This window comes from Herpailurus yagouaroundi, unplaced genomic scaffold (assembly GCF_014898765.1).
Source record: "Herpailurus yagouaroundi ecotype Mexico unplaced genomic scaffold, PumYag 162448, whole genome shotgun sequence".
NCBI classification, from domain to species: Eukaryota; Metazoa; Chordata; class Mammalia; order Carnivora; family Felidae; genus Herpailurus; species Herpailurus yagouaroundi.
The window spans coordinates 1,187-28,103 of NW_024423176.1; the positions used below are offsets into that span (position 1 = coordinate 1,187).

General features: G+C 36.9%; 1 protein-coding gene and 1 pseudogene across 1 annotated transcript; both read right to left on the bottom strand.

The window, feature by feature from the left end:
* LOC121026772 (thrombospondin type-1 domain-containing protein 7A-like) lies at positions 1–24,349 on the bottom strand. Its single transcript, XM_040469547.1, has 5 exons — positions 24,142–24,349; positions 15,744–15,978; positions 10,960–11,075; positions 1,820–1,952; positions 1–171 (listed from the first exon to the last, which is right to left on the bottom strand). Exons 1-5 carry the CDS (start codon positions 24,347–24,349, stop codon positions 6–8), a joined length of 858 nt encoding a protein of 285 aa, XP_040325481.1. The 3' UTR covers positions 1–5.
* Positions 533–664, bottom strand: LOC121026773 (uncharacterized; annotated as a pseudogene).
* Positions 24,350–26,917: the final 2,568 nt, after the last annotated feature.

Below are 26,917 nucleotides of genomic sequence, written 5' to 3' on the forward strand. Positions count from 1 at the left end.
AGTGGTTAAGTTAGCGACGTTGAAGAATGAAAAGCAAATCGATCGGCTGTGGGATGGGGCCTCTCACCTCTTGCCTGTCGTCCGGGCCCACAGCCCTCCTGGGCTCCAGGGCTGTCCTGTTGCACACTCCAAGGGACTAACTGGCACCTGCGCCATTTGTGAGTCTTCCACCTACAAGAGGAGAACAGAAGCCTCACACAGAGGAAGCAAACACACAAGGCGAACCAGAGACCTATGGTGGCACGGAAACATGACTCCGAGCGCTGCAAAGGGGAATTTATTTCAATATGTTCAGTCCTATGTAAGTGTAGTTTAGATCTCTATCAAGACACAGAAAAAAGGAGCATTAACTATAAAAGTACTTTCTATGGCAGTGGAGACAAGAGTCCGTCATGGTCGCTTTCTACAGAAATGAACTCTATCCATGCGCTTATTAGCCTTTTGTTAAAAAAGTGAAGTACAGTTAATACTTCTTACATTAGTTTCAAGTACAACCGCATTTAGCCTTTTTATTGATTAGGACTGGCATCAGTGTAAGCTACAGTACTAGAAGTGATGCATCCCATTTAAATAAGTTATGTTTATTTTAGGAAAAGTTTTCAATTAGCAATAATCGCGCCTCGGGTAAACCTCATTGGCTACGATACTACCACTGCGCAAAGCTAGGTTATGTTTATTTTATATTCAAGTTATGAAACTGTATTCAGGTCAGGAGCCTTTTATCATTTGGTTAACAATGTAGGTGTAAATCAGAAACTGCGATTACAATACATTTTACAAAAACAAATCCCCCAAAGAAATAAGTTTGGGCTGAGAGTTGTCAGGCAGTGTTCATAGTAAACATGTGATTATACCGTCTGTCATATCAGCATTAAATACAGGTAAATTAAGAGGGCAGACTTGCCATCAGATACACCTTAAGTTAGTTTTGATCACACCTTCTATCAATTAATGCCCTAATGCTTCATTTGTCATCAGATTGCAACGATATACCGCTTAAAGTTTCAATTAGGTGCCTTCTTTTCATAGTTATGGGGAAAATTTTCCCTAATAATTATCAACATGATGATAAACAGCTTGAATCACCTTAGTTTTCCTTGAGGTGGCCACAAATGAACAGAACAGACACCTTGTTAGCATCACTGAAATAAATATGTCATTTTGTAAGCCAGAATGCCAGCACATATGAGGAACAGGTGCTCTTTCGAGCCAGGGGAAGCATGCTTAGACTATTTATTCCTCTATCTGGAATGGAACTGCTTTTGTGTTTCATAATTATTAACCATTTTATGAATTTCTTTAAACATTTTTAAAAATGTTTATTATTTATATGTGAGAGAGGGAGAGAGAGACAGAGCACAAGTAGGGGAAGGGCAGAGAGAAAGGGAGACACAGAATCCGAAGCAGGCTCCCGGCTCTGAGCTGTCAGCACAGAGCCCCCCACGCGGGGCTTGAACTCACATGCTATGAGATCATGAGCTGAGCCAAAGTCGGGCGCTCAACAGACTGAGCCACCCAGGTGCCCCCACTTTTCTGAATTTCTTATAGTTTATATCAACATAAGGAACTTCCCCAATTCCCCGGAGCTAGTGATACAGTTTGGAAACGTACACAAGCGTTTGTCTCCCTGGAGATAATTCCAGTGCTGGAGCAGCAACTTTAAAGAGGCAAGAGATGGCACGCACAGCCATACATCATACAGACTCCACTGAGCCTGGGGAACAGCGCTGGCTTCCTTCTCTCATCGTCGAACAGAAAATGGTCTTGTAGTGTGTGCTCAGTGCACAGCTTACAACGGTTTTGTTTAGAACTCTATTACCTGTAGCTCTGGCACACTTGAGGGGCCTCACAGGCTCTCTCTTCGTAGAGCGGGTCCGTGCAGTCCCTGCCTCCATTGGCTGGCAGCTGAATGATGACCCGGTGCCTAGCCTGCTTCTTGACTCCGGAGTCCCCTGGAAGGAAGCAGCTTTTTAACTGCTGTACTCTGCACTGACAAACAATATCCAAATAGCAGCCTGTGTGAAGACATTACATGGATTCCAGCTATATATGCTTTGGCATCTGTGAATGAGCGGCCTCATCCACTCTAATTATTTCCTAACTTCTCCAGACTCTTATGCTGAACACCTGATCAATTTATATCCCCAAAATGTGAAGAAGAGAGAAAACAGTTGCATAGTCAACTAGCCTTCCTGATGTGCAGACACAAAGTAAATGCTCTTTTATATATTTCCTTCCCCTTGAGAAATATGACAGATCTAATTAATTTATTTTCCTCTACCTAAAGTTTATTTTTATGCCATTTCACATAGTCCTGATTACCACATGGGACTCATACAGTCCTGATGAATCTTTCTTAGGAGACTATATTCAATGTTTTAATGTGAAATTTTATTTCTTTGTTATTCACTTAATTTGAAATGCATACCTCATAAATTATTCTAGTCATTTATTATTCATGTTAAACAGTCTAAGATCTTCAATTCAGGTCACATTCTAAACATCAGGACTGTAACTAGTGAAATGAAAGTGGTTTCCTAGAAGCAGAATTTTTACAGAAGCATTCAAAATAGTAATTACTGTAAGTAAATAAATCCAAATTACATTTTAAAAAACCAATGGAAATAATTAAAATTTACCTTCAATGAAGATATCAGCTTGACAGTATTACTGATATAAAGATGTCCAAATATTTTTGTATTTGAAACAGATAAGGTATAAGACTTGTCAACTTTAATAAAAGATATTCCAATTTACAATATATACCCTTTAAGGATGGATGGCCACATGGCACAATTTTACTTAGAATTGTAAATTCTTTTTTTTTTTTTATAATTTTTTTTTTCAACGTTTATTTATTTTTGGGACAGAGAGAGACAGAGCATGAACGGGGGAGGGGCAGACAGAGAGGGAGACACAGCATCGGAAACAGGCTCCAGGCTCCGAGCCATCAGCCCAGAGCCTGACGCGGGGCTCGAACTCACGGACCGCGAGATCGTGACCGGGCTGAAGTCAAACGCTTAACCGACTGTGCCACCCAGGCGCCCCTAGAATTGTAAATTCTTAAGTAAATTGTAAATTACTTAAAAGAATTCCCTAAAGAATTATGTTAATAGAGCTCCCCGATGCATTTACATTTTTTGCAAGATCATTAAATATTTCATATGCAGTTATAGGAACAGAAAAATTTAGAAAGGTTAGCAGTCCCTAACAATGGATGGTTAGTAAAAAAAAAAATTAAATGAGGGGCACCTGGGTGGCTCAGTTGGTTAAGTGTCAGACTCTTGATTTTGGCTCAGGTCATGATCTCATGTTTCATGAGACTGAACCCCACGATGGGCTGACAGTATGGAGCCTGCTTGGGATTCTCTCTCTCCTCTCATTGCCCCTACCTGGCTCTCTCAGTGTCTCTCTCTCTTTCTCTCTCCCTCTCAAAGACAAACTTTAAAAAATCTTTCAAGACGTTAAATGAAACATTCTTAAAGTAACTGAGTCAGTAGAAAAATATGATGTGACAATCAGAACTTTCCTATAAGGGACATCTTTTCTCATGAAGCTGGGGTATCCCTGAACATGGGACTCTCAGCAGTGTGGACTGAAAATTTCCATATTAGATGGGAGGATGAATCAGATTAATGATTCCTAAATGTCTATGTAGAATAGTTTCTTTCAAAACATTAAAAAGGAAAACCAAAACAGATTTCTCAGCCAAAACCCAGAACTACTAAACCAGAATCTTTGTGAGCTGGGTTTGGGGATCTGATTTTTACAAAGCTTTCCAGGGAATTATGATGAAGAGCCAGGTTTGAGATCTACTAGAATAGATGACCCTGTATGTCACATACCAATTTAAGATTCTAGGGTTCACATGTGCCTTTTTAGGATTATTCCCATTGTGGGGGGAAACCTGTACTATGAATAATCAGAATACTACAGGTAATAAAGCAGGGAATTAGGGGCTGGAGGTAGTGGGTAGTAGAGAACTGAAGTATTTGAAAAAATTGTCATAGACTTTTTAACATAATAATAGCAGTTTGAGTGTCAGTTGCAACTTTTACATATTAAATATAATTTATCTAGGAAAGATCTAAGAAATGCCAATGGGACGGAGTTTTAATAAAATTGCTAATGCTGCCTCCATCCATTATGTTGTCCAGTGGCCCCTATTTTAAGGTCCAGGTAATAAATTCTTCTAATAATACAGAGCTAGGAAAAATTTTGTTTCCTTTGACAATCTATTAAGAATCTTACATGCTTCAACTTTTTGCTTTGTTCACCAGAATCTCAGGGCTACTTTTCTCCTCAATTGCAGGAGCTCACCTTAACTTTGACTTTATAGTACAATTTTTCTCTTCCTCTCCCCTCTCCAACTCCATTTACTACCTTCTTTTACACTTTCTATTATTTTTCTTTTTCTTTTTTTTTTTTTTTTTAGTGTTATGATCTGTCATATAAACTAAATAACCATTCTTATCATTTGTTTAGCATTGGGGGAAGAAGGGAGGTGTTTGTTGAACAAGGAAAAAAGGGAGAGAACACAGAGGAGCAGGTCTTCGTTTCCCAGGTGGTCAAGATTCTTAGAGTCAATAACTCACCAGCCCTTCCCTGCCTGCAGGTAGACAACAGACATGGAATCGAGACCCAGGGATCTGGAGCCTGGAGGAGATGACGAGTTCAGCATCACTGGCACTTTATACAGTAAAGCTCCTGGTCACTATCTGTCTAGATATCGCAGGGGACATAGGCAGGGCTGTTCAGATTTGAGAAGCAGCAGTTACTGTTTCAATCCTACTTCATTTTTTGACTTGAAAGGAAATTTTTCACTCCAGGTACAACTCTGAAACATTCTACTGCCTTTTCATCACAACATCCACGGGCTTGTATTTGATATATAAGATCACGGTAACTCTTTCCACTTCCACAATTGATTCCACAATGGCAATCCCTTTATTCTTTAAAGAAGTTCAAATACCTTAACCTTGTGCAACCCACAGAACAGACTGTGAGCTGATGAAAGCAGAACATTCCAAAGCTGTAACACCTGCGGAGGAAGTTTAATGGGTTTACACAGGAAGTGTCATGACATCCATGTTTCTATCCACTGGGAGGTTCACTTCTTCTTAGATGTCAGTTAGGAAATTACTTGTATACTCAAAGAAACAGCACTGTGGAACTCAGCCACGTTACAGAGTCCTCAGATCAGAATGCAGACAAAAGAAGAGCTACAGCACATGTTTAAAAGAAAAGTGGAAGGTTTCTCACTGATAACTTGAACCGACAAACTCAGAATTTTACAACCTTCATAGTTCCCTGCACATCTTTACACCCAATTTATTCTATGTGGTTGACAGACATGTATTGTTTCCATTTATATTTTAATAAATATTTGCTGAATGAGCAAACACATTTATTTCACTTCTCGACTGGAGTATAAGTTAGTGTCCTCTATCTCTTTTCACCCACTTCCTCATAGTAGGACGCACATGGGTATGAAGTCTGTGCACTGAGGATCAATAAAATATAAGGGATTGTTTTGTTTACTGGAAGTGATAAACATGGGGAAAACAAAGAAATATTCCTGTAGTGTTTATACTTGAAAATATATATCTAGGATAGGAATAGGAAAAAAAGATTATACCTTCAGAAAACAATTATGTGATAATGATGGTCATGAGGGACACAGACTCAAAGGGCATGCAATCTCTCATGTAGTTACGTCAATTTACAGATTTTAAGACAGTCAAGATACATTTCACCAGAGAAATTACTTGATGGGAGGACTTAAAGGGCAGGTAAAACTAAGATTTAAACTGGAAGTGAGATGGATGGCAGGCTGAGCAGCAAGCACAGTGCTAGGAAATTGAAAGGGAAAGGTTTCATGCAAGAAGCAAAATATAACAGTAGTTTTCACATCTTTGGGATAATTCTAGTGCTGTACTGCTTAAGGGCATCAAGATGGGATAGATACTTCTGCAATATCCCTTCTCGCTCTCAAGTCAATAAATGCAGTTAGAAACCAAGGATTTGAACAGTGAAATGTATTATTTCATCAAAAGTAATGATACTTTTAAGATTATAGTTGTCAACAATTTATATGCATAAATGTTTCCTATTTTTTTAGGAAAGTCCTTTGTAAAAATTTGTAAAAATCTGGGACAAGTTAACAAGGGCATGGGTTTGAGGATTAAAATTACTCTCTACTCAATACTGATCTTTATCAGCATTGATTTTTCAACACATATCTTGAGAGAGGCTGAATAACATTTGAAATAATTCTTCTTGTTCTTCCTGTAATACTAGGCTTTTCTATTCTGTCTTTTGCAAGACTATAGTGTAATTTTACCTCTTTACAGTGATTTTTTAAAGGAGGAGCTCTCCATTTTCATAAGTTCAAAACTCTAATAAGATTTAGACTTTACCTGAAGAATTAAATTTAAAAGAACCACTCTATCTTGAATTAGTTTTCTATTGCTATGATGTATCCTTGGACACTGACCTTTGTTTACCATTATTTATTTATTAAAAAAAATTTAATGTTTATTCATTTTGGGGGAGAGGGAGGGGCGGAGAGAGAGGGAAGGAGACACAGAATCCAAACAAAGCAGGATCTAGGCTCTGAGCTGTCACGGCTGGGCTTGAACTCACCAGCCCTGAGATCAGGACCTGAGCTGAAATCAGACACTTAACCAACTGAGCCACCCAGGCACCCCAACTCTGTTTACCAGTTTTAATTGTGTGCAGAAGTCGGTGTTATTTCAATGAAGCTGAGATTGTTCCCATTTCATACCAAATAATGAAAAAATAAACTAACCACATGTCATTGCTTTTTTTTATTGTCCTTAGAACAAAAGGCTACTTTTCTATAACACCATTGTATCATTATTATCAGTTGTTACAGCAGTCCACAGGCAAAAAAAAAAAAAAAAAAAAAAGAAAAGAAAAGAAAAGGCTTCTCCAGGAGCACAAAGCATCTTGGCAGTGTTGTCCAACAGCAACCCCCTCTCCCACACCCTAGCCTTTATTTCCTCATTACACAATTAGAGCTATTCTTTTTAAGTCTGAGTGCCTAAGTTCAGGGTTTCTGAAAGTCTTTTGTTAGAGGAGATTCAATACAGAGCTTCCAAAGAGAACAAACAGGGCTGATCTCCTGCTCCTGCTGAGATGACCTATGCTCAACCAAACACAGCCCTGCCTCTCAGAGAGCCTCTTGCTCCTCACAGGACAGTAGATTTCTGAGCTGGCATTCGTGTACTCCTTGGCAATCACTACCCAGGAGCTCCAGGGTAGAAGAGCATCCCAGTGGCACCGTGCATTTTATTTACAGCAGCTACTAAACCCTTCAAGAGACCAGCCCAACTAAACTCATTATATGTCACCTGTCACTCACCACAGAAACTAGCATCCCTGCTAGCACCTGCTCCTGCCACCCCTGCATGCCTGCCATCATCAACTGAACCCACAGCACTCCCTATAACCCGATTTTCAGTTTCTCATTTTGTTCCATCCTCTCTAATCCTTCCACCTTGACACCCATAGAATACACGGCCTTTCATCTTCTATGTCTCGGAAATTTTCCTTCATATTTTTTGCCAATGGAAGCTGATTCTAGTCATTTCCATCTTTCCTTCTCCGTTGATCTTTAAAAATCTCCAACTCTTCTGTCATCAACTTGACCATCAGCTATCCACCTGGTAGCAGCCAGCTACCAACATCTCACTAGTTAACAACTTTAGAATGTCCCTCCTTGTAATATCTTCTCTTCCTACTCCTGGCACCACTTGGGTGGCTTTGGTATTCACATGGTTATTCCATGCAAGGCACTGCGCTCTGAATCACTGTACCTCCTCACCTTCAGTGGCCTTTTCCTCCATTTCAAATCAAACACTAGCTCCTTCTGTTCATCCCTTGATGCTATTATTATTATTAGTACTTACGCACTCTCATCATTAAACATCTTACTTTCTGGACACTCCTCCTAATCTTCCAGTTAAATGGCTTCAGGTCTCATCTTACTCAAATTCCTCAAACGCAATTGAGACAGCCAGTCCACTTTCCTTCTCACTCTTTCATTATCTACCATTCCCTTCATGACCTCACTTCCATCCCAAACCAACTTAGATTCTATACCCCACTATTACAAGAAATCCTCCCTTGAAAACATCCTTGACTCCCTGTTCCTCTCTTTTTTTCTTGTTCTCTCCTGGGAAAGCCCCAACTCTAATCAAAAGCAAATATTTTGTCACACTTTTTCTGCACTAACACGGCTGGAGAAACAATGCCAACTGTGTTGAGCAATCCCCTTTTAAAGACATAACTAAATGGGTGTTACATGTTGCCTAGAATCAATTTAATGGAATATTTCATTTTTTTCAACTTTATTTTCTTGAAATACTTTAGAGCATTTCAACTTTTATTTTAAAATACTTAATATAAGGAAATATTTCATATATGCAAAAGGCAAAGGTTTTTCCATCTTCAGATATTTCACTTAAAAATGTGAGATTTGTGTTAGGTTTCAATTATATGATTATAAATGTAACCAAAAATATTTTGGGATTATTATTAAATGGCTTTATTTCATACTAACATGAACTTTAAGTATAACAACATTAAGCATAGAATTTGAAAGTACATGAATTTCATGTAATAAATAACCTTTTTTATTGTAGGGATGAATATCAAGTAATAAATTATTTAATAGTAAACAAATAATTACCAAAGAAATACTGACTGATAAGAAAGCACAATTCTGTTGCTGCTTATGACCAAACCAAATGATTTCATCTTATTTAGAGTTTAAGAAAATAAGAGAAGAAAATCCGGAAAAACTTTCAGTGACACTGGTTTATTACTAAGTTGAATACCATTAACATTATTTTAAAAACATTAATGCTTGGGGGTGCCTGGGTGGCTCAGTTAGTTAAGTGTCTGACTTCAGCTCAGGTCACGATCTCAGTTTTGTGAATTTGAACCCCATGTCGGGCCCCACATCAGGCTCTGTGGTGGTGACAACTCAGAGCCTGGAGCCTGCTTCACATTCTGTGTCTCACTTTCTCTGCCCCTCCACTGCTCAGACTCTGTCTCTCAAAAATAAACAAACATTAAAATTTTTTTTTAAAAACATTAATGCTTATAACTTTTTGCATCAAAAACTGTTTAGATGTCTTAAAAGACTTAAAATAAAAATTTTGTATTCTTTCTCACTTTATGGTTTAATTTTATTTGATATTTTCAAGGGTACCAAATATTTTTTTAAAAGCATAAAATGGAACTTATGTTTTAACTGTATAAAATGACAATCACACTCTAAAAATAATCCATTGTTAAATTTATAATCTCATATAATTTATTACAATTTAAATAATTTTCAACAATTTACAGTAGTTGTTAATCTAGAAATTGACTCAATCTCTTTAGTAAGAGTCAAGAAGCATAAATAAATAAAAGTATGAAAGAAATTTAAGAAAAACTATCTATTTGTTGGGAGAGTAAAATAAAACAATAGGAGACCGTTTCAGTGCCTGGGTGGCTCAGATGGTTGAGCATCTGACTTCAACTGAAGTCATGATCTCATATGAGTTTGAGCCCTGTGTCGGGTTCTATGCTGACAGCTCAGAGCCTGGTGACTGCTCCGAATTCAGTGCCTTTGTCTCTTTCTCTCTCTTTGCCCCTTCCCTGCTCATGTTCTGTCTCTCCCTTTCTCAAAAATAAACATTTGAAAAAAAGTTTTTTTTAAATAGGAGACAGTGTCACTTGTGACACTGAGAGAAAATTTGCTCAAGTATTGCATAAGTCAACTGGAGGATAATGAAATCTTTCTCAGCAGCAACAAGAAAGGACCCCATCCTGGAGAGTAAAGAATGATCAAAGTGTCTGCCATGATACTGAAAGAGTCTCTGTAAGTAATAAAAGCAAAACCAAACCGAACTGGGAACAAATCCTCATCTTGTAAAAAGGCCTCGTACTATGGTAAGTATTGGAAGAGGTACAATCTGGCCCTTTTCCTCTTTCTTTTATTCTCATCCTGGAAGGGGGGGAGGGTGTCACATAATTGAATCTGTATCAGTACTGATAAGATTTCCAACCCTCTTACTGACAAGAAATAGGTAGCCAGGGGCCCAGACCCACGATACAAAACAGATGAACATAGGGGAAGGGAAGCAAAAATAATATAAAAATAAGGGAGGGGGACAAAAAATAAGAGACTCTTAAACACAGAGAACAAACTAAAGGTTGGTGGAGAGTTTTGGGTGGGGGTGGATGGCCAAATGGGCAAGGGACATTGAGGAAGACATTGGTTGGGAGGAGCAGTGGGTGTTATACATAGGAGATGAATCACTGGATTCTAGTCCTGAAATCATTATTGCACTATATGCTAAGTAACTTGGATGTTAAAAGAAAGAAAGAAAGAAAGAAAGAAAGAAAGAAAGAAAGAAAGAAAGAAAGAAAGAAAGAAAGAAAGAAAGAAAGAAATATGGAGGGACACTACACATTCTTTTGGAATTAATGTTAAAGGAAATCTTATTAATATGATAAAGCCTATAATTCTTTCATTTTGATGCAGATCATAGATGTGCAGTTTTGCTCTCTAAGACTTCTGATAGATTTCTTGGGTGTTCAGAAAAATTTGATATTTATCTAGCTGTGCTTGAGGGAGGAGTCAAGGTTAGGGTCTCCCTACTCCGCCGCCATCTTAACCCTCCTCTCAAAAGCATCTCTTATTGTGACTTACATCGAAGAGTCTTAAATCGGTTTTTGTTATAAAATTCATTTGTTTGATTCTTTAAAGTTGTATTATCTTCTAGAAGGAAACTAGAATTTTACGACATTCATGACAAACCAGGATTACATGGCCTCATATAAGAATTATAAATATTGCTCATCTAGAAGAACTTGGAGGTCCTGCCTGGTGAGTGGGTTTTCTAGGTAGGTAGACTTCACAACTCTAGCTCATCATACCTTCTTTACATGAGGAGGGGCACGATGTCCAGTCACTATATGGTGTCACAATACAGTCCTTCCTACAAGGAAGCAGACAGGGTCTCACTGTTTCAGGTCGAAGGCTTTCAGGACACCTAGAAAATGCAGAGGGAAATTACTAGGCCTCTTTAGTAACCCAGAAAACTACGTAATTTGATGTTTTTAAGTCTTTCATTGCTAAAATTGCTAAAGAGTCACTAATCTATATTATTTAAATTCCAGGAGCCAGTCTGCTTTTGATAAGAACTATATAACTAGATTATTTCTTCCAAACTAGACCTCAAAAAGTTCTCAAGGCAGGATATATAAATTTAATAATAGTAATCGTGCTATTAGAACAAAATATAATTTACCTTATCCCCTTATAATAATCTTTCTATTAAAAATATTTTCTAACGTGCTCTATAAGAAATTTATGGGAATTCAAATTACCAATTTAAGAACTAATTCTACATCTTTGTATAGGTAAATAAGCTTATTGCTGATTATGTTTCCAGGTTATTCTATGTTTTATTTTCACAAAATATGTGTAGCATAAATTTATAATGGAGTATATTCAATACATAGTGCATGCTCAAAAATGATACTATATTTACAGCTATATATTTCATAATAATAACAAAATAATAAAAGTGTACAGATCATTAGGATAGGCAGTTTTTTCCTTTAGTCCTGGTTTCATTTAGTATCTCTATTCTAAAGAATTATGGAATTTTAAATATTTTTATAAGTTACAATATGTTTTGGACCAAAAGAGTAAATATAAATAAATCAAAGATAGCCAATCAATTTAAAGAAAAATAAAACACCATTCTTGACAAATTATAGTAAAATTAATCATCTTAAAAAATACAGTAAAAATATTTATTATGGACATGAGAAAGATGATGATCCAATATACTAAAATGTCTTTTTTTTTTTAAATGTCTTACTTCATATAAGCTTTTGCACTTTTTATAAGATAACTTTAGGAAGGTGATGTAAGAGTTTTAAGTATACTTTTATGTATACTTAAATGATTTTTCAATTTCCCAATTCTTCTCTGTATCTTCAAGACCTGATTCTACTATTGGTGGTCAAATGTTGATCACTAGCATTAACACTGGAAGAAGAGGTAAATTAAAGACAACACAACATAATAGCATAAATCGTAGGACTAAAAGTAACTTCCTGTTCTGATTCCTAAGAAGTTATCTTTTGATGTCATATAAATCTTTGACAAAGAAGCTAAGAGGCAGAGAAGAAATAAACTGAACAACTAGTATTACTGTTGCTGGAATAACTTGGCAAATTAGTGAAAAATGGGATTTAAAAATACTCCCTACGGGAGAAGCCAAATTTTCTGTAGGTCAGGATAAATTATCTTTTAACAAGTAAGTTAACCAGGATTTCAGAACTGAAGTATGAGTGAAAAAATACCAACATCATTAATCTCCTTCCCATAATTTCTTTATTGCACTTTGCTGACAGTTCACTTTTTATATCACTGTATTATAATAATTTATCTACATATCCCATCTCATACATAAATATTATGTTCTATTCAATTATACAGATATATGCTTTCCCCTTTCACTCTGTAACACTAGGGTTTATTTGGAAGTGGATTTAAAAATTATATATGACTCCACATTTCAAAAAAAATAATCTCCTTGTTGAGGATAACCTTGAATTTTCATTTTAAAAAATGTCTATTTATTTTTGAGACAGAGAGACAGAGAGAGCATAAGCAAGGAGATGCAGAGAGAGAGGGAGACAGAGAATCCAGTACAGAGCCTGATGTGGGATTTGAACTTGTGAGTCATGAGATCATGACCTGAGCAAAATCAAGAGTTAGATGCTTAACTGACTGAGCCACCCAGAAGCCCCAACCTTGGATTTTCCTAATTGCTATGACTACTCAAAGTCATGGACAACAAAGAAGTTTAGATGGGAGTCATAGAAGTTAATGAATTGTTACAATTGAGATTATAAATCACTAGAATTTTAATTTAACCTGCATTCTTAGGAAACAGTATATGGCAAAACCCCACCTATGATACTGTTAATTCTTTTGAAATTATGCAATTATTGATTAGTATTTTTGGGAGCACTCCTTTGCAATGAAGCAATTTTACAACTCTAATAGTAAGAGAACAGGGGCGTCTGGATGGCTCAGTCAGTTAAGCTGCTGACTCTTATTTCAGCTCAGGTCATGATCTTGTGGTGTGGTTTGTGAGTTCTAGCCCCTCTTGGATCTTCTCTCTCCCTCTCTCTCTGCCCCTCCCCCACTTGCATGCATGCTCTCTCTCTCCCTCTCCCTCTCTCTCCTCAAAAATAAACATTAAAAAAAAATAATGGGAGAGCATTACTCAGTTGTGAGCTCTTCAAATTTTAGCCCTTTTATAAATCAATGGAATTTACAGTGTTATCGTTGACAACCTCCAAAATTCTGTTTTAGTTTAAAAATATCCACAGCAAGATACTTGGCTAACTGTGGAGAACAAAATTACTAACAACAAAGCCGTTAAATGAACACACAAAGATAAATTATACAGCCTAGATTACATCCAATAAAATGAATTCAGACTTCCTTTGGTGAAGCAATTGGTTCAGTCAACATGCTTCTTTTCTCCTTTGTACTGTTTGTATTTAGTGTTTGTGGTTTAAATCAAGGAATTGATTTCCCCCCAAATCTTATTCAAGGTCAAATTAAACAGATGTGATAGGAGTTGAAGTTTGTTACTCTGAGGATAGATAAGATCAATAACATTGATTTTACCATTGCAGAGTAATCTGTTTTATTAAGAGGAGTTTAAAACAATGTTTTTATTTGCATTTTTGTTTCAAATGCCTTGCACTGAAAAGCATTCATTGAATTTAATCTAGCTTTTAGGGATAAAGGCAGTAACATTTTCTTTCGAATTCACAGCATTTGCTTAATTTTTCAGAACTTTAATGGCAAAGTAAGTGCATTTAATTTAACAAATCTATACATGTATCCAGGTCATTGAATAAAGGCTGCAAGGGCAAAGCAAATTTTTAATGGATTATTGTGGTGGTTTGACATGGGGCTACAGGATACCCTTCCTATTGAATGATTTAATGACATTAATCCATCAGGCTCTTTCACACGTAAGTTTATATGCATGTATATTAGTGCTTGGCAAAAACAGTTTGGAACTTGTATAAGCGAGGGAAATATCAACAGCAATGTTTGCAAAGTGATTAACAGTAGAATAGGAACAGAGTGAGCTTACTCATAGCAGATTGGCATGATAGCCCTCAATCCTGTGCCCGGTTGCTCAGGTCATAACCCTGGGCAGGGAATATTTCTATCTTCATACTTGTCCCAGCAAGACCCAGAATCCTCAGGATTTGGCATTTCTGCCCCTACTGTTACTGCCAGATAATTTTAATATGCTGCATGTTAACTTCCTGGGTTAGATTCATCACAACTTTAGCGTTATTTCTATTAAAATATTGGTTTGGGGCTACCAATTAAGGATGCGGAACAGTTTCTCAATTTATTCAAGTCTTCCTGGCCTATCTTTTCTAATATTTCAGAATATCAAATTACATAGTCAAATAAAGTATGGGGCAAAAATATCCTTAATGTCTGGAATCCTGGCCAGGTAAAAACAACTCCTAATAGGAATATTATTTATGCCCTAAAGTTTTTCATACATCAGGTACACTATTATCATTTCCTTAAAACACACTAGGAAGGATCTCAAATTTTTAAGAGAAAATAATACTTTCTAAGATTGAGTGCTCACATGACTATTTTTTGCATTAAATCCTTTCAATAAACATTGAAAACTAAGGCCAGAATCAATTAAGTAGCATGCTGAAGGTGACACATCACAGTTATGCACCTGGACAAGTATTTGGAAATTATGGACATTTTAATACCAATGCAAAATTGACTGGTTTTACTTTGCGTGTTTCATATGGCTAAGAAGATATGAATTCTAAAAGATTTATGCTAAGTCTCAACAGATAAAAGTGTTTTTTTCCCCTTAAAGGGATACGTTTTTAGAACTGACTTATTAATTTTCCCAAATTGATTAGCTCAGTTATGCCATGACACGTTTCTTCATTTTATATCTTGCACAAGGTAGGTATACTATGTCAACTCTCTAGTTCTTTGTCCTCTCTCTCTAGCAAATTGCTTGCCTGGTTATTATACTACTTGTAACCACAGTGAGAAACGGATGGTTTTTCTACTTATCATAACACGCATCCTATCCCAAGGCTCTCTCTTAGAAGTAAATGGCTTATTCATTTAACCATTAAAAGATGTAATAAGTTTGGCCTCAGTATTTTTGATATAGTATTTTCCAGGGGAAATGAAAGGCAGATCATAGAATGCTACAGCCCAATTAAACTAGATCGGCAGACTCCACAGCCTACGGGTACATGGGAGGTCATGGATCATCTGCACTGTTAGGACTTCATATACGGTCATTATCGATCAGCCAGGCCCAGAGCAAGCACTTCCCTCACTGCCTCACTAGCTTCATAAAAGGAGAAAGCGCTACTAGAAAAATGAAAGTAGATAGCACAGAGAAATACTTCTACGGAATTCATAGATCCCAGGCACAAGATTCCGGAGCCGTTAGAACTTTGTTAGTGGCTGACGTTCAAAACAAACAAATCTTACTCTTGAGGACAGGTGTGACAAGCATCAAAATGCTCCATTTCATGAAGCAAGTGAAGCCTGAGCCAATCCCCTGCATGGTTGACCACAGTATTTACTGCTGTCATTCTGAAGCCCTTACTTTTTTGGTCCCACTTGGCCCACATTGACCCGCACACAGATGACTTTTCTCGTCTGCATGCCCACGGAGCAAGAGGCCTCCCCATTCCAAGTTGTAGTTGTGTTGAAGGACGATACGGAAGTGTCCTCGATGCACTGGCCCCAGGGGCCAGTCTGCCAGTGGTACACAGTACAGGGATGCTCATTACAGCTGCGTACCTCTTGTAGAGCACTGCTATTTGGACAGTGAACTCCACCTATAAAAATGAACAAAGAGGATTAGATATGGTGCTAACAGGAAACTTACTGTTCTCTCTCTTTTGGAATTAACGATAACAATGATACCCGCCATTTATTAGCACATAGCCTGTGACCAGCATGCTGCTAGGAAGGCAAATTACATATTAATCTTACGTCATTTGGCATCCTCCAGGTTAAAATTTAAGCTATACAGTATACATGGTATTTGCCTGTGGTGGGGGGGGGGGAACTATGGAGCACCTTAAAGAGAGAGGCCATTGTTCTCCAGAGAAGCTGAAAATGAGGTACAAATGGACCCTATGGATTGCTGGCCCAGGGAAATGTGGGCACTGAGACTCTATGCATGGTGAAAACCCAATGTGTTCTCAAATGTTATCTTCCAAATTGAAAATCTTAAATATGTGTTTTGAAGTATTGCTTCTTTTAATACATTAGGCATTTGGGCAATTAGAAACAGGTTTTTTTGTGTGTTTTTTTGTTTCTTTCTTTTTTTTTTTTTTTATCAGTTGATGCTGCCTGATCTTCTACAGCATTACTGGGAAAGCCATGTAGTAATGATAGTACCATATTTATTGAAATCTAAGATGTCACTGGCTGAGAGATATACCATCATTTTATTCCTCAAAGAAAGAGCAATGGCTACAAGTTAAACTAGGATACATTGCTTTCTTTTCAATCCTATTTTTTACTGATGCTTATTGAAATCCATTTGTATGATTTATTTACATTTAAAAAAATATATCACTTGATTGCATACATTAAAAGGGAAGACATTCCTCAATCTCATTTTCAGAGTCCAAATCTCTTGAGTCACTTTTTAACTCACATGAATCAAAGTTTGTTCTCCTATACAGAACCATCATCCTGTTTCAAAAGTGTTGATGATGTAGGATTTCTTTAAAAAGAGTACTCCCTGTTGTTTCCAGGTCTTTCTTCCCATCTCTAAGTTTTGATGCTGTTGCGTTCTTAACTGCACCAGAAGTTGTCAACAAAAGATTTAAGCAAGCAACGAAGAATGGTTCTTTGCTGTTTTTATTTTTAGCAGACATATCATGGAATTGCTATTGTCACCAGGAATAACAACACAATTCACATGTACTAGCAATGACAACTATGTTATAACTTCTGTCTGGCTATAGTGGTTTTAAAACGCATCCATTGTAAGATGTAATAATTACAGAGATAATAAAAGGTAAAAGGGATACGTCTTTTAATCAACAGAATATGGTGTGAAGTTATCATTTTGGAACCATTTTTTATGTGCTAGCCTTGTTATAAGTACTCTGTATGTGGGACATTATTTTATACCCCAAACTGCCTGACAAGTTAAAAATTATAAGGCGAATGAACTAATGCAACTTAAATGACGTAACAGTAACAGTTAAGAATTTATGGAGCTCAGTGTCTTACCACTATGCTATTTATAATGCCAATTATAAAAATAAAAAGCTTTGTATCGTTAAAAGCAGAGTCGGGGAGCAATTTATTGCTTACTTTATTGACAATTTAATCAATTTGAACTTATGTAGCCTCTGAATTTTATTTTAGGGGCAGAAAATACCTGGTTGTTAAATAAGAAAAGGTGATTCAATAGCTAGTGATCCTAACAGGGAAGACAACTCCAAAATTTGAGATGTGGGTAAAAGTCATAAACAAAACCACACTCCGAGATGATCTTCATTTATCACTTCACTTATAATTAAGGGCATCCCTCTAATTCAGCAAATAAATCGGTAGGCAGTTTATATGAGAATTTAACTGCAATTCAGAATCATTTATACAGTGGTGAGCATGGGATCAACATCAGAATGAAGTAGCATTTCGTTAATGTCCCTGCTTCATGATGGTGAAAACATCTGTCACAGATCATAGCCTATCCTCCATCACACAGCTCAGTGACCCTGGCAGCCTCTGAAAAGAAGTTTAGGATTTGAATAGGAATGGATTCTAAAACATACTAATTGGATCGGGGAGAAGTAAATGAGCACTCTTATTACCCATTCCCTGAGGCTCTAGATTTATCCAATCTTCTCTCTCAGACAAACACATGCTAATTATAAACATTCATATGCACATTTTAGGCAACCATTTTAACCATACCTTAAATTTAATAGTGAAATTATTGATCTACAAAAAAAGTGTTTCTTTACTTACCTCATTTTTACTGTGAGTGTATGTATGCTGTTTAAACTGTGATTCTAAAACTCCTCAGTTGTTTTTGACATTGGAATTGACTGGCTGGCTTTGGAACAAATGATAAGAAAAAAACTTCTACAACATCAGTGTAACGTGTTGAGGAACTGCAAGATGGTTGTTAAGTTTACAGACATAAAGGCTATTTATTTTCTTGCCCCAGTCCACATTAAAGCCACATCAGCAGCTTTGGACTGGTGTCAGGATACTCGCACAGATAAGCCCCAATGTGTTCTTAATTAGAATGACGATACGGGAATTTTGAAAGCATGGCTTGGGGTAATCAGTCATTGCGGCATCCGTTCTGTTGTTTTGGGAATAATTTTATGGTAGAAAAATTGATAGATATAATGTTGAATTTATTTATTATTTATGGGAAGATCTAATTCTAGACACGTGGGAATATTTCCATAGTACTGGGGAAATTATAAAATGTCACCCATGACAAAATTAGTGATAAATGGTATTCTTAAAAAAATCCTCTTATACATGAAAATATATGCTTCATACTAATGTGACTATTTAGGCTTTTTATCATTCTGGCAAGTGGACAGACTTTATATTACTCTGATGAAATTCTACTGTATAAAGAAATGTCCATGCTCATATAAAAACACCAACTACTATTTGCGAAACGTCTCTAACAAATGAAAAAGTAACTTTTCCTCCCCACATCAAGTCCCTAAAAGCTGTGTTAACATACATTTGAACAGAGCTATGGTGTTCCTGGGTTTCTGGCTCTGACATTGAAGTTCTTACAATTTAAATGGCTGAAAAGACTGAAAAGATAAAGGAACCGTGTTCGAAACATTAATACAAGTGTATTGAGTGTTATAGTAGGCAATGTTTATGTCCAGCGCTTCAAGAGATACCTAGCAGGGTTATAAATAGTTTTTGCTGCTCTCAAGAATCTTATAATGCAGTGGGGGAAAGTAGTAGGCATAGGCAAACACACAAATGGGTATAATTTTAGTCAGAATATAGTAATAATGTTAAGAGAGGTAGTATAATTGGGATTCAAAAGTATAGATTCCATTAGTTTTGGAGTGACTAAAAAATGCCTCAGGTAGAAGGCAATGAGATGAGTTTTGAAGGAGTGGGATTTTGACAAGCAGAGTTCTGGGAAGGGAGAGAAAAAAGGGAAAATTTTATTGAGGCAGAAGAAAAAATAAAAGGCAAGGCATACAGGCAGATATGATTTTGGGAATTTGCAATGTTGATACCGTCCATTAGGGTGCAAAGTTCACACAGAGAAGGAACTGGCCTTCAGTATAAGGAAGTGGACCGGTTCCTGCTAAGTGGCTATTAGTGTACTATGAATTATAGCTTTAAAGTGCTCGTAGTTTTTACTGCTTATTGCAGCCCCAAACCCTTTGACAGCCGACCACCTCTAAGTGAAAAGCACACTGGCAGTGGCATGATTTCGGGGAACTGAAATGGAAGAATGTTAGCCAGAGAGAACCTCAGAAGATTCTGCTGTAGCACACCATCTCTACTCCTTTTCCCCTTTGTTTTTCCTTGCAGAAAGAGATAGAAGACTTCCCACCATGGAGTCTGCATAAATCTTGTTTGGTGGTTATGGAGGGACAGACGACTCCTGTTTCAAAGTCTAGAATGGGAGGGTGAGGAAGCAACAGCACTTTTACCTAGAAGGCAGAATTATGTGTGGATATACCTAGATAATGGATCCTGAGTTCTTCAGATTTGTCCAGGAATAAAAACGCTCCCTGGCCCTTAGGATTAAAAGCTTTTAACTGTGAAAACCCCAAGTTAAAATATAAACATTCCTCTACCCAATGTTTTGTACTTTAAAATACAATTTTTGAAGACTGCTAATTATTTGTGAAAAAAATTGGCACAACTCTATTTTAATTTGCATCTATTCTCTGTATGTTTAAAGCAGGTGTAAATACACACTAAAATTTGGCTGATGAAATTATCATATCAGGTCATTTTGAACTTTGCAAAAAAAAAAAAGCTCATTTCTTGCTGTGTAAGGATAATTAACTATATAATGAGACTTAAGTTGTTATCATACTCAGTGGAAAACATTTTGAAAATCATGTTTTCTTTTAAGCTAAGTTTATTAAGAGATCTGCAACATGGGTTCAAAAAATTCGGAAGGCTACAAATCTAACATCAATTTTTAATTTATTATTCCAATTCAACATACTATTAGTTATATTAAAAATATGCCAGAATGAAGTGTTAAAACATTGCTTCCTTTTAGATCTTTCCACATCATTTTTTTTTCAGGGCTAAGAGCATCAGCACTTTTATCCCCTCACTGGGTGGCTAGGCCTGAGACACCAACGAATGACTCTATAAAACTCAGAGGAAACCAGGAGCTAGTGCAAGTCCAGGGAAAAGGGTCAAGGTCACATCGAATGGTCACTGCTATCAAAACAACCCTGGTTGTACACTTTGGCTACCACCTTGTGGTCAGCAAACCAGCGCATGTTGAGGGCCTGGATGGCCTTGTGAGCCAAAGAGGCAACGGAAAACTCCAGAAAAATCTTGGCATGATCTCTGCATCCTTTTCCTTGCATAATTTTAAAGAAGCTTTGGGACCCACCCAAATATACAGTTTATCCAATATAAGGAAGATTTTTACCTCAAGGTATCATACAAATCTAAAAAAGAAATTCCAATTTTATTTAACCAGAAGTCAAGGCCTAGGAAGCTACACACACACACACACACACACACACACACACACACTTATTTTTTTAAGTTGAAAAAAATATTTTTATTTTCTTCAGTATATTAACTACCTACCTCTAGTTGCTACCATTTGTATTTGCTTTCCAAATGACATTTGGATAAGAATCATTTTATGACAATTTTTGTGTATTGCCGATAATAGGTTACAAAGTGTTCCTCAAGACATGCACACATCATAAGAAGACGAAGTAAATCAAGGGTAAGACCAGGAGCTAGCACTCCTTTTTCTAGCACACAGGATTATATTCCCGGCCCACCCTGCCATGATTGAAATGAGGTTCAACTTCAAGCTGTGATTATATGATTTGCTTTGCCAATCAAATGGCAGTAGAAATGATATATCACTTCTGGATGGAAGAATTTAATGCTGATGTTCTGAAAGCAGCAGAGAGACTCTTCAACTCTTCTTCCACTGGCATGGGGACGAAGACGTAGGTCTTCATATGGAGGTTCAACACTCCAATGCCGACTGTCTTAGCAACTTACCCAGCACCACAGCAAAATTCCCATAAGGGAAAAATAATTTCTCTTTGAAGGTTTTGAGCTTCTCAGCTGTTTGTTACTGCAACACAACTTGGGCTGCTCTAATTAATACAAGAGGTTGTGTAGTCTTCAGCATATAATGTTTAACAGTGAAGTTATGACTGAGGTAAATAAAAATGTATCTTTTATTTTGTGAAGCAGCATTTATTTTGTAAATCCAGATAAATACTTTGCACACAGATTTGTGTGTAAATCTGGATAGATACTTTGCACATGGATTTGCACAGAAGTTATTTCACTAGAAAACTATATGTCTAAGCATGCAATATATAATTCTAATAATGTGACTTTTCCCTTATTGTTATCATAGTAATATTCTGATTTAGAAAATGAAGAAAATTCATGACACTTACAAAACATTAATTCTTGGGGAATAACAGAAAGACCTACTTTTGTGTAAAATTATAAAGGGTTTCCTACTTAGCAGGGAAACACATTTTAAAACTTCATGCAAACAAAGTTCTTAAATAATTTCAAAAATAGCTCAAAATTATGAGACTTTTTGTGAAAGAGAAAATATGTTTCAGTATCTAGCAAATAATCGGTACTAAATAGTTTTTGAAGGACAGATTCATTAAATACCTCATATAATTATACAAGTTTCTGTAGCTGTTATTAACAGAGACAAACATCAGCAGATTCCCTACTGACAGTTTCCTCTATGGTTTCCACGTAAAATTATGTTTTGAATTCATGCCTTTATGATTTACTCTATAAACATCTATAATTTTCCAGCACAGCTTGCTTATGACACAGCTACTAGACTTAATTAAAAATTATCGAAGTCTCACCCTTTCAAACTAAGAAGATGATACATACCAAAGAGCAATCATAAATTTCTGCCTTTAAAGCATTTCATGACCTTTCAGTGTGAAGCATCATGTCTATAGAAATAATGATCTGGTGAGTTCTGCAAGCATGGCAAAATCTCTGCCATGTGACTCACGGGGCAAAAAGTCACTCATTACTAGTCACACAGCAAGTGTCTGCAGAGTATAATAGATTTATAGGAAGCACAGTGACCACAGATCTAATTCTAATGAAGTCCAAGACATAATCTGAGCTGATAGAGTTTGAAGTCCGAATATAATCTATACAAGGTTAGAGCTATTGTTTGACAAGACAAGGAATATGACTTCCTAAAAGGTTCTATCTTTTTGTTTGGTTCCATGATACACTATTTTAGGGGGTTGCAAACAGTTAAATTTATATTAAGGTAACTGGAAAAGGTTTTTGGACACTTTAAAGACAATTATAAATTTTGCTACGGGTTGACTGTGTCAAATATGCTAAATTTTTCTCTCATGTCTTAAGACCAAGGTAGTTATATTTTTGCATAGCTATTATATTCACAGACAGCAAGTTTGGCCAAAGGAAAACACCGTCAGGTTTCCATCACGAAAATGTTTCACGAATACAAAAATAAAACTGGAAGCATAAAAATTCCTCCCCAATCTATTATTTGGGGATATACACACAGAGAAACACATGCATGCTACAAATAGAAATCATTATTTACATGTGCTAAATGGGAAAGAGGAGAAGACTCATTCAGCTTGATAATGTTTCAATAATATGTGCCTATATTCTTGAGACAGAACATGCCTTAATGTGATAGAACTTGATGACTTCTATGTTTTCCTTACTCCTATGATATTCTCAAGAATGGCAACATTAAGTATAACATATCACCCAGTCACACAGAGGCCGAATTAGCATTTGGATGTAAGCCTGAGAGACAATTATCAAGAGCCTTGTATTTCTCTACAATAAAGCTTATACAAGTCACGTATGAATTTATGACACAGCATATTTTATTTCCCCAGTAGGATGAGGTGATTAAGGAGCAGCATATTTTAAAAATGAACACAATCAGGGGGACCTGGGTTGTTCAGTCAGTTAAGCGTCTGACTTTGCCTCAGGTCATGATCTCACGGTTTGTGAGTTCGAGCCCCGTGTCAGTCTCTGTGCTGACAGTTCAGAGCCTGGAGGCTGCCTGCTTCCATCCTGTCTCCCTCTCTCTCTCTGCCCCTCACCCACTTGTGCTTTCTCTTTCTCTCTCAAAAATAAAATAAACATAAAAAAATTGTTTTTTAAATGAACACAGTCTACATATATGAGACTTCTGGATCTTAGAACCTATGTTCAGTAACCTGAATGGCAGATAATACATGTAATTTTTAGTCAACCAATAGCTGTGCTAGTGTTTCTCTAAAAACAAACAAACATAAAAACCAAATAATAAAAATCCCACCTTTACTATTGAACATATATGCCTATTTATGAGAAGGTAGAATGAGATTTCAAAAGCAAAAACTGACTACTGAAATAGAGAAAAATAATCAAACCTGACATCTGGAATTTGGGGAGCCTCTTTCAGACTTCTTCCCAGGTTTACCATTTAAACTGGAAAGCAATTATTAGGAGGGTAGAAAGGCAATGTGAGTTTACTTTTAAGAGTCTTTCTTCTTTTAATAAGGATCTATTTTCAAGATTAACTTTGGGGAATGGGAGTAAGTTGCTAAATATGTTAACAGATATTAAATTTCCTTGATTTCTGGGATTCTGGAAGTAGATCTCCGGAAGATTTTTGTAGAGCATCACCTCAACCAGGGAAGACAAAAAAAAAGGGTGGGGGGGGGGCACTCCAACTTTTGGAAGGAATCCAAATCCCTCGTGAAGCTGGTGGCCAACCTTACCTTCATCACCGGCATAGGCCAGAATAGATCGTGCTCGTATCTGTTTCCCTTCTGTGGTTTTCCCCGAGCAGGTGTGTGAGCAGGAGGACCACGCAGACCACATGCTGAGCACACAGTCCTTTGGGCATGGGGCATAACAGGCCACAGGGATGGGGAAGATGGCATCTCTACACAGCTGTCTGTCAACTTCTTCTCCTGGGGAAGACATCACCACGAACAATCTATCATTTTTTAAATAAATGTAAAATGAGCAATTGCAACCAGATGGGCACCAAGATAAATTAGGTTATTTTGTTCTTAGTTAAAAACAAAGCTAAAACAAAGTGTACTACAGCCAGACGTTAAAAGAACACCAGGAGTAAATATATATCCTTCAGTGGAGCTTCTTTTATTACCAGAAGTTTAGGTGTGTCAATCAAGCACAGTGCTGAAAGTGTTTTTATACTACAGATACCTACCTGGTAAGTGATTTTTATATTTATAATATTAACCTTGCAATAAGGAGCATCAATGAATTGTGTTCCCCTCTTTATGGCATTGCTGGAAATGAGTCATCATTTACAGATAACAACTCTATCCATAACATGTACCATATGTTCTCATGAACCAACTCAGGTATCTCTATTTGCAAACTCTGTTTCACAGGGAATTTATTTTTGTATGATTGGCAACCTTTTTCTTTCATAAAAAATATTTTGTTAGTTGGAAATAGCCAGGAAATGTGAATAATAGGATAACACTATAAGCCCACTACTTAAGGTGGGCCTGGTGGGAAAGGGGGAGAAACACGACAGAGTAAGCAAATGGCAGAAGATGGCATCACTCCTGTGCTGAAAACTCTTCAGAAGTTTCTTGTTGCTCTTAAGATAGAGATGAGCAATTTAATACTTTATAAGACCTCAAATGACCTGGCTGTGGTTTCTCTTCCCAGCTTTATCTCACTCCACTCCCTCCCTTACCCTGGGAGCTCTACAGATTGGCACTCATTTAGTATTTGTTGAATGAATACAATGAGATATACAAAAGGCCAATGAGAAAAAAAAAATGTTGTTGAGGTTAATAAATGCCAAAGATAACCAAAAGAATTACAAAAAATGACCAAAATAGAAGATGAAATGAACTCTATGGCTTAGTTGGTTAATGTCAGGTGCTAATGACGTCAACGGAACAGAGTGAAACGAAACACAACCAAAATTTCATCTACTATTTTGCCACAAAATATGACCATAATTGTACATGACTCTCTCAGAACGTGTGCCTTGGGCCATTATGCTTTCAGGGGAGAAAGAGTGACTGATTGTGCTATTCTTCTTTGCTGTTAGAAAAACAACTCAGAGCTGTTTCTCACTAATGGAAGGTCAGGAGCATCGTGTTAATGTACAGCCTTTTATTCATATATTTGAAAAACAAGACAAAAAATCAAACATCGATTGGAAAGGCCCTAACATGTTAATAGCTACTAGTTTGCAGGGCTTTAAATCATTAGACACAATCAGAAGTCAAGTGGAATGTTAACAGCCATTACTTTGCAAGGTTTTAAGTTATTAGATTTGCTCACTAGTAAGACTCACTGAAACGACAATTGGACTCATCATTATATTGTTCATTTTTCTTTAGTTACTATGATCTGTGTGATCTCTTTTAATTCTGCTTTTATTGGCTTTTGGGTTTGGCCTATCTCCCAGTAAAACACTATGAAGATAGACTGTAGATTTATAGGTACTGAAGGTTCAGTACAAAAATCATTATAGTACAAGCCATTTAATATTCTTCAATTTACGTAATAATGATGACTCTTTTTCCTAGTAGACATTTTTCTGAGTGCAAGAGGGGACTTGCATGCCTTATTTTCTTCATTGACACTTTTTAAAATTTTTTTTTTCAACGTTTATTTATTTTTGGGACAGAGAGAGACAGAGCATGAACGGGGGAGGGTCAGAGAGAGAGGGAGACACAGAATCGGAAACAGGCTCCAGGCTCCGAGCCATCAGCCCAGAGACCGACGCGGGGCTCGAACTCCCGGACCGCGAGATCGTGACCTGGCTGAAGTCGGACGCTTAACCGACTGCGCCACCCAGGCGCCCCTCTTCATTGCCACTTTTAATGTTCCATCTACTCTCTTTTACTTTCATTTCTAGTATCCTGTGAAAAGTCAGGCAAATTTGGGGCTACAGCCTACAGTCAGCCAGGAATTACAGTTTTATTTCTTCTCTAATAGTTACTTAATGATTTCTACTCAAAAAAATTTAACTCATTCTGCAACAATTCAACTGTGCTACATGTGTTATAAGATTAATTTGCATTAGCATAAATGATATATTTCTCTTTCTCATACCATAAACTTAAGGGATGCACAATTTGAACGCTTCTTACTTTACAAGTTATTCTTTTTTTTCTTCTCTTTTCTTTTTTTTTTTTTTACAACCTGTGTCTGATACCTTATGTTAGCTCATTTTCATTCACCTTGTTCTGCTTAGCCAGGTGTATTTCTGGCCAGGCACAATCCTTCTAGAGTATGTCTCTTTTTTGTTTGTTTATTTTTGAGAGTGAGAGAGGAGAGTGCTTGAGAGTGCACATGCTGACACAGGAGAGGGGAGGGGCAGAGAGAGAAGGGGACAGAGGATCTGAGAGCCTGATGCGGGACTCCAACTCACAAACCCTGAGACCATCACCTAAGCCAAAGCTGGATGCTCAAGTGACTCAGCCACCTAGACAACCCCCCTTTTAGAGTACATTTTAATCCTCTGCAAAGCTATTAAGACTCACCTTGGATCCA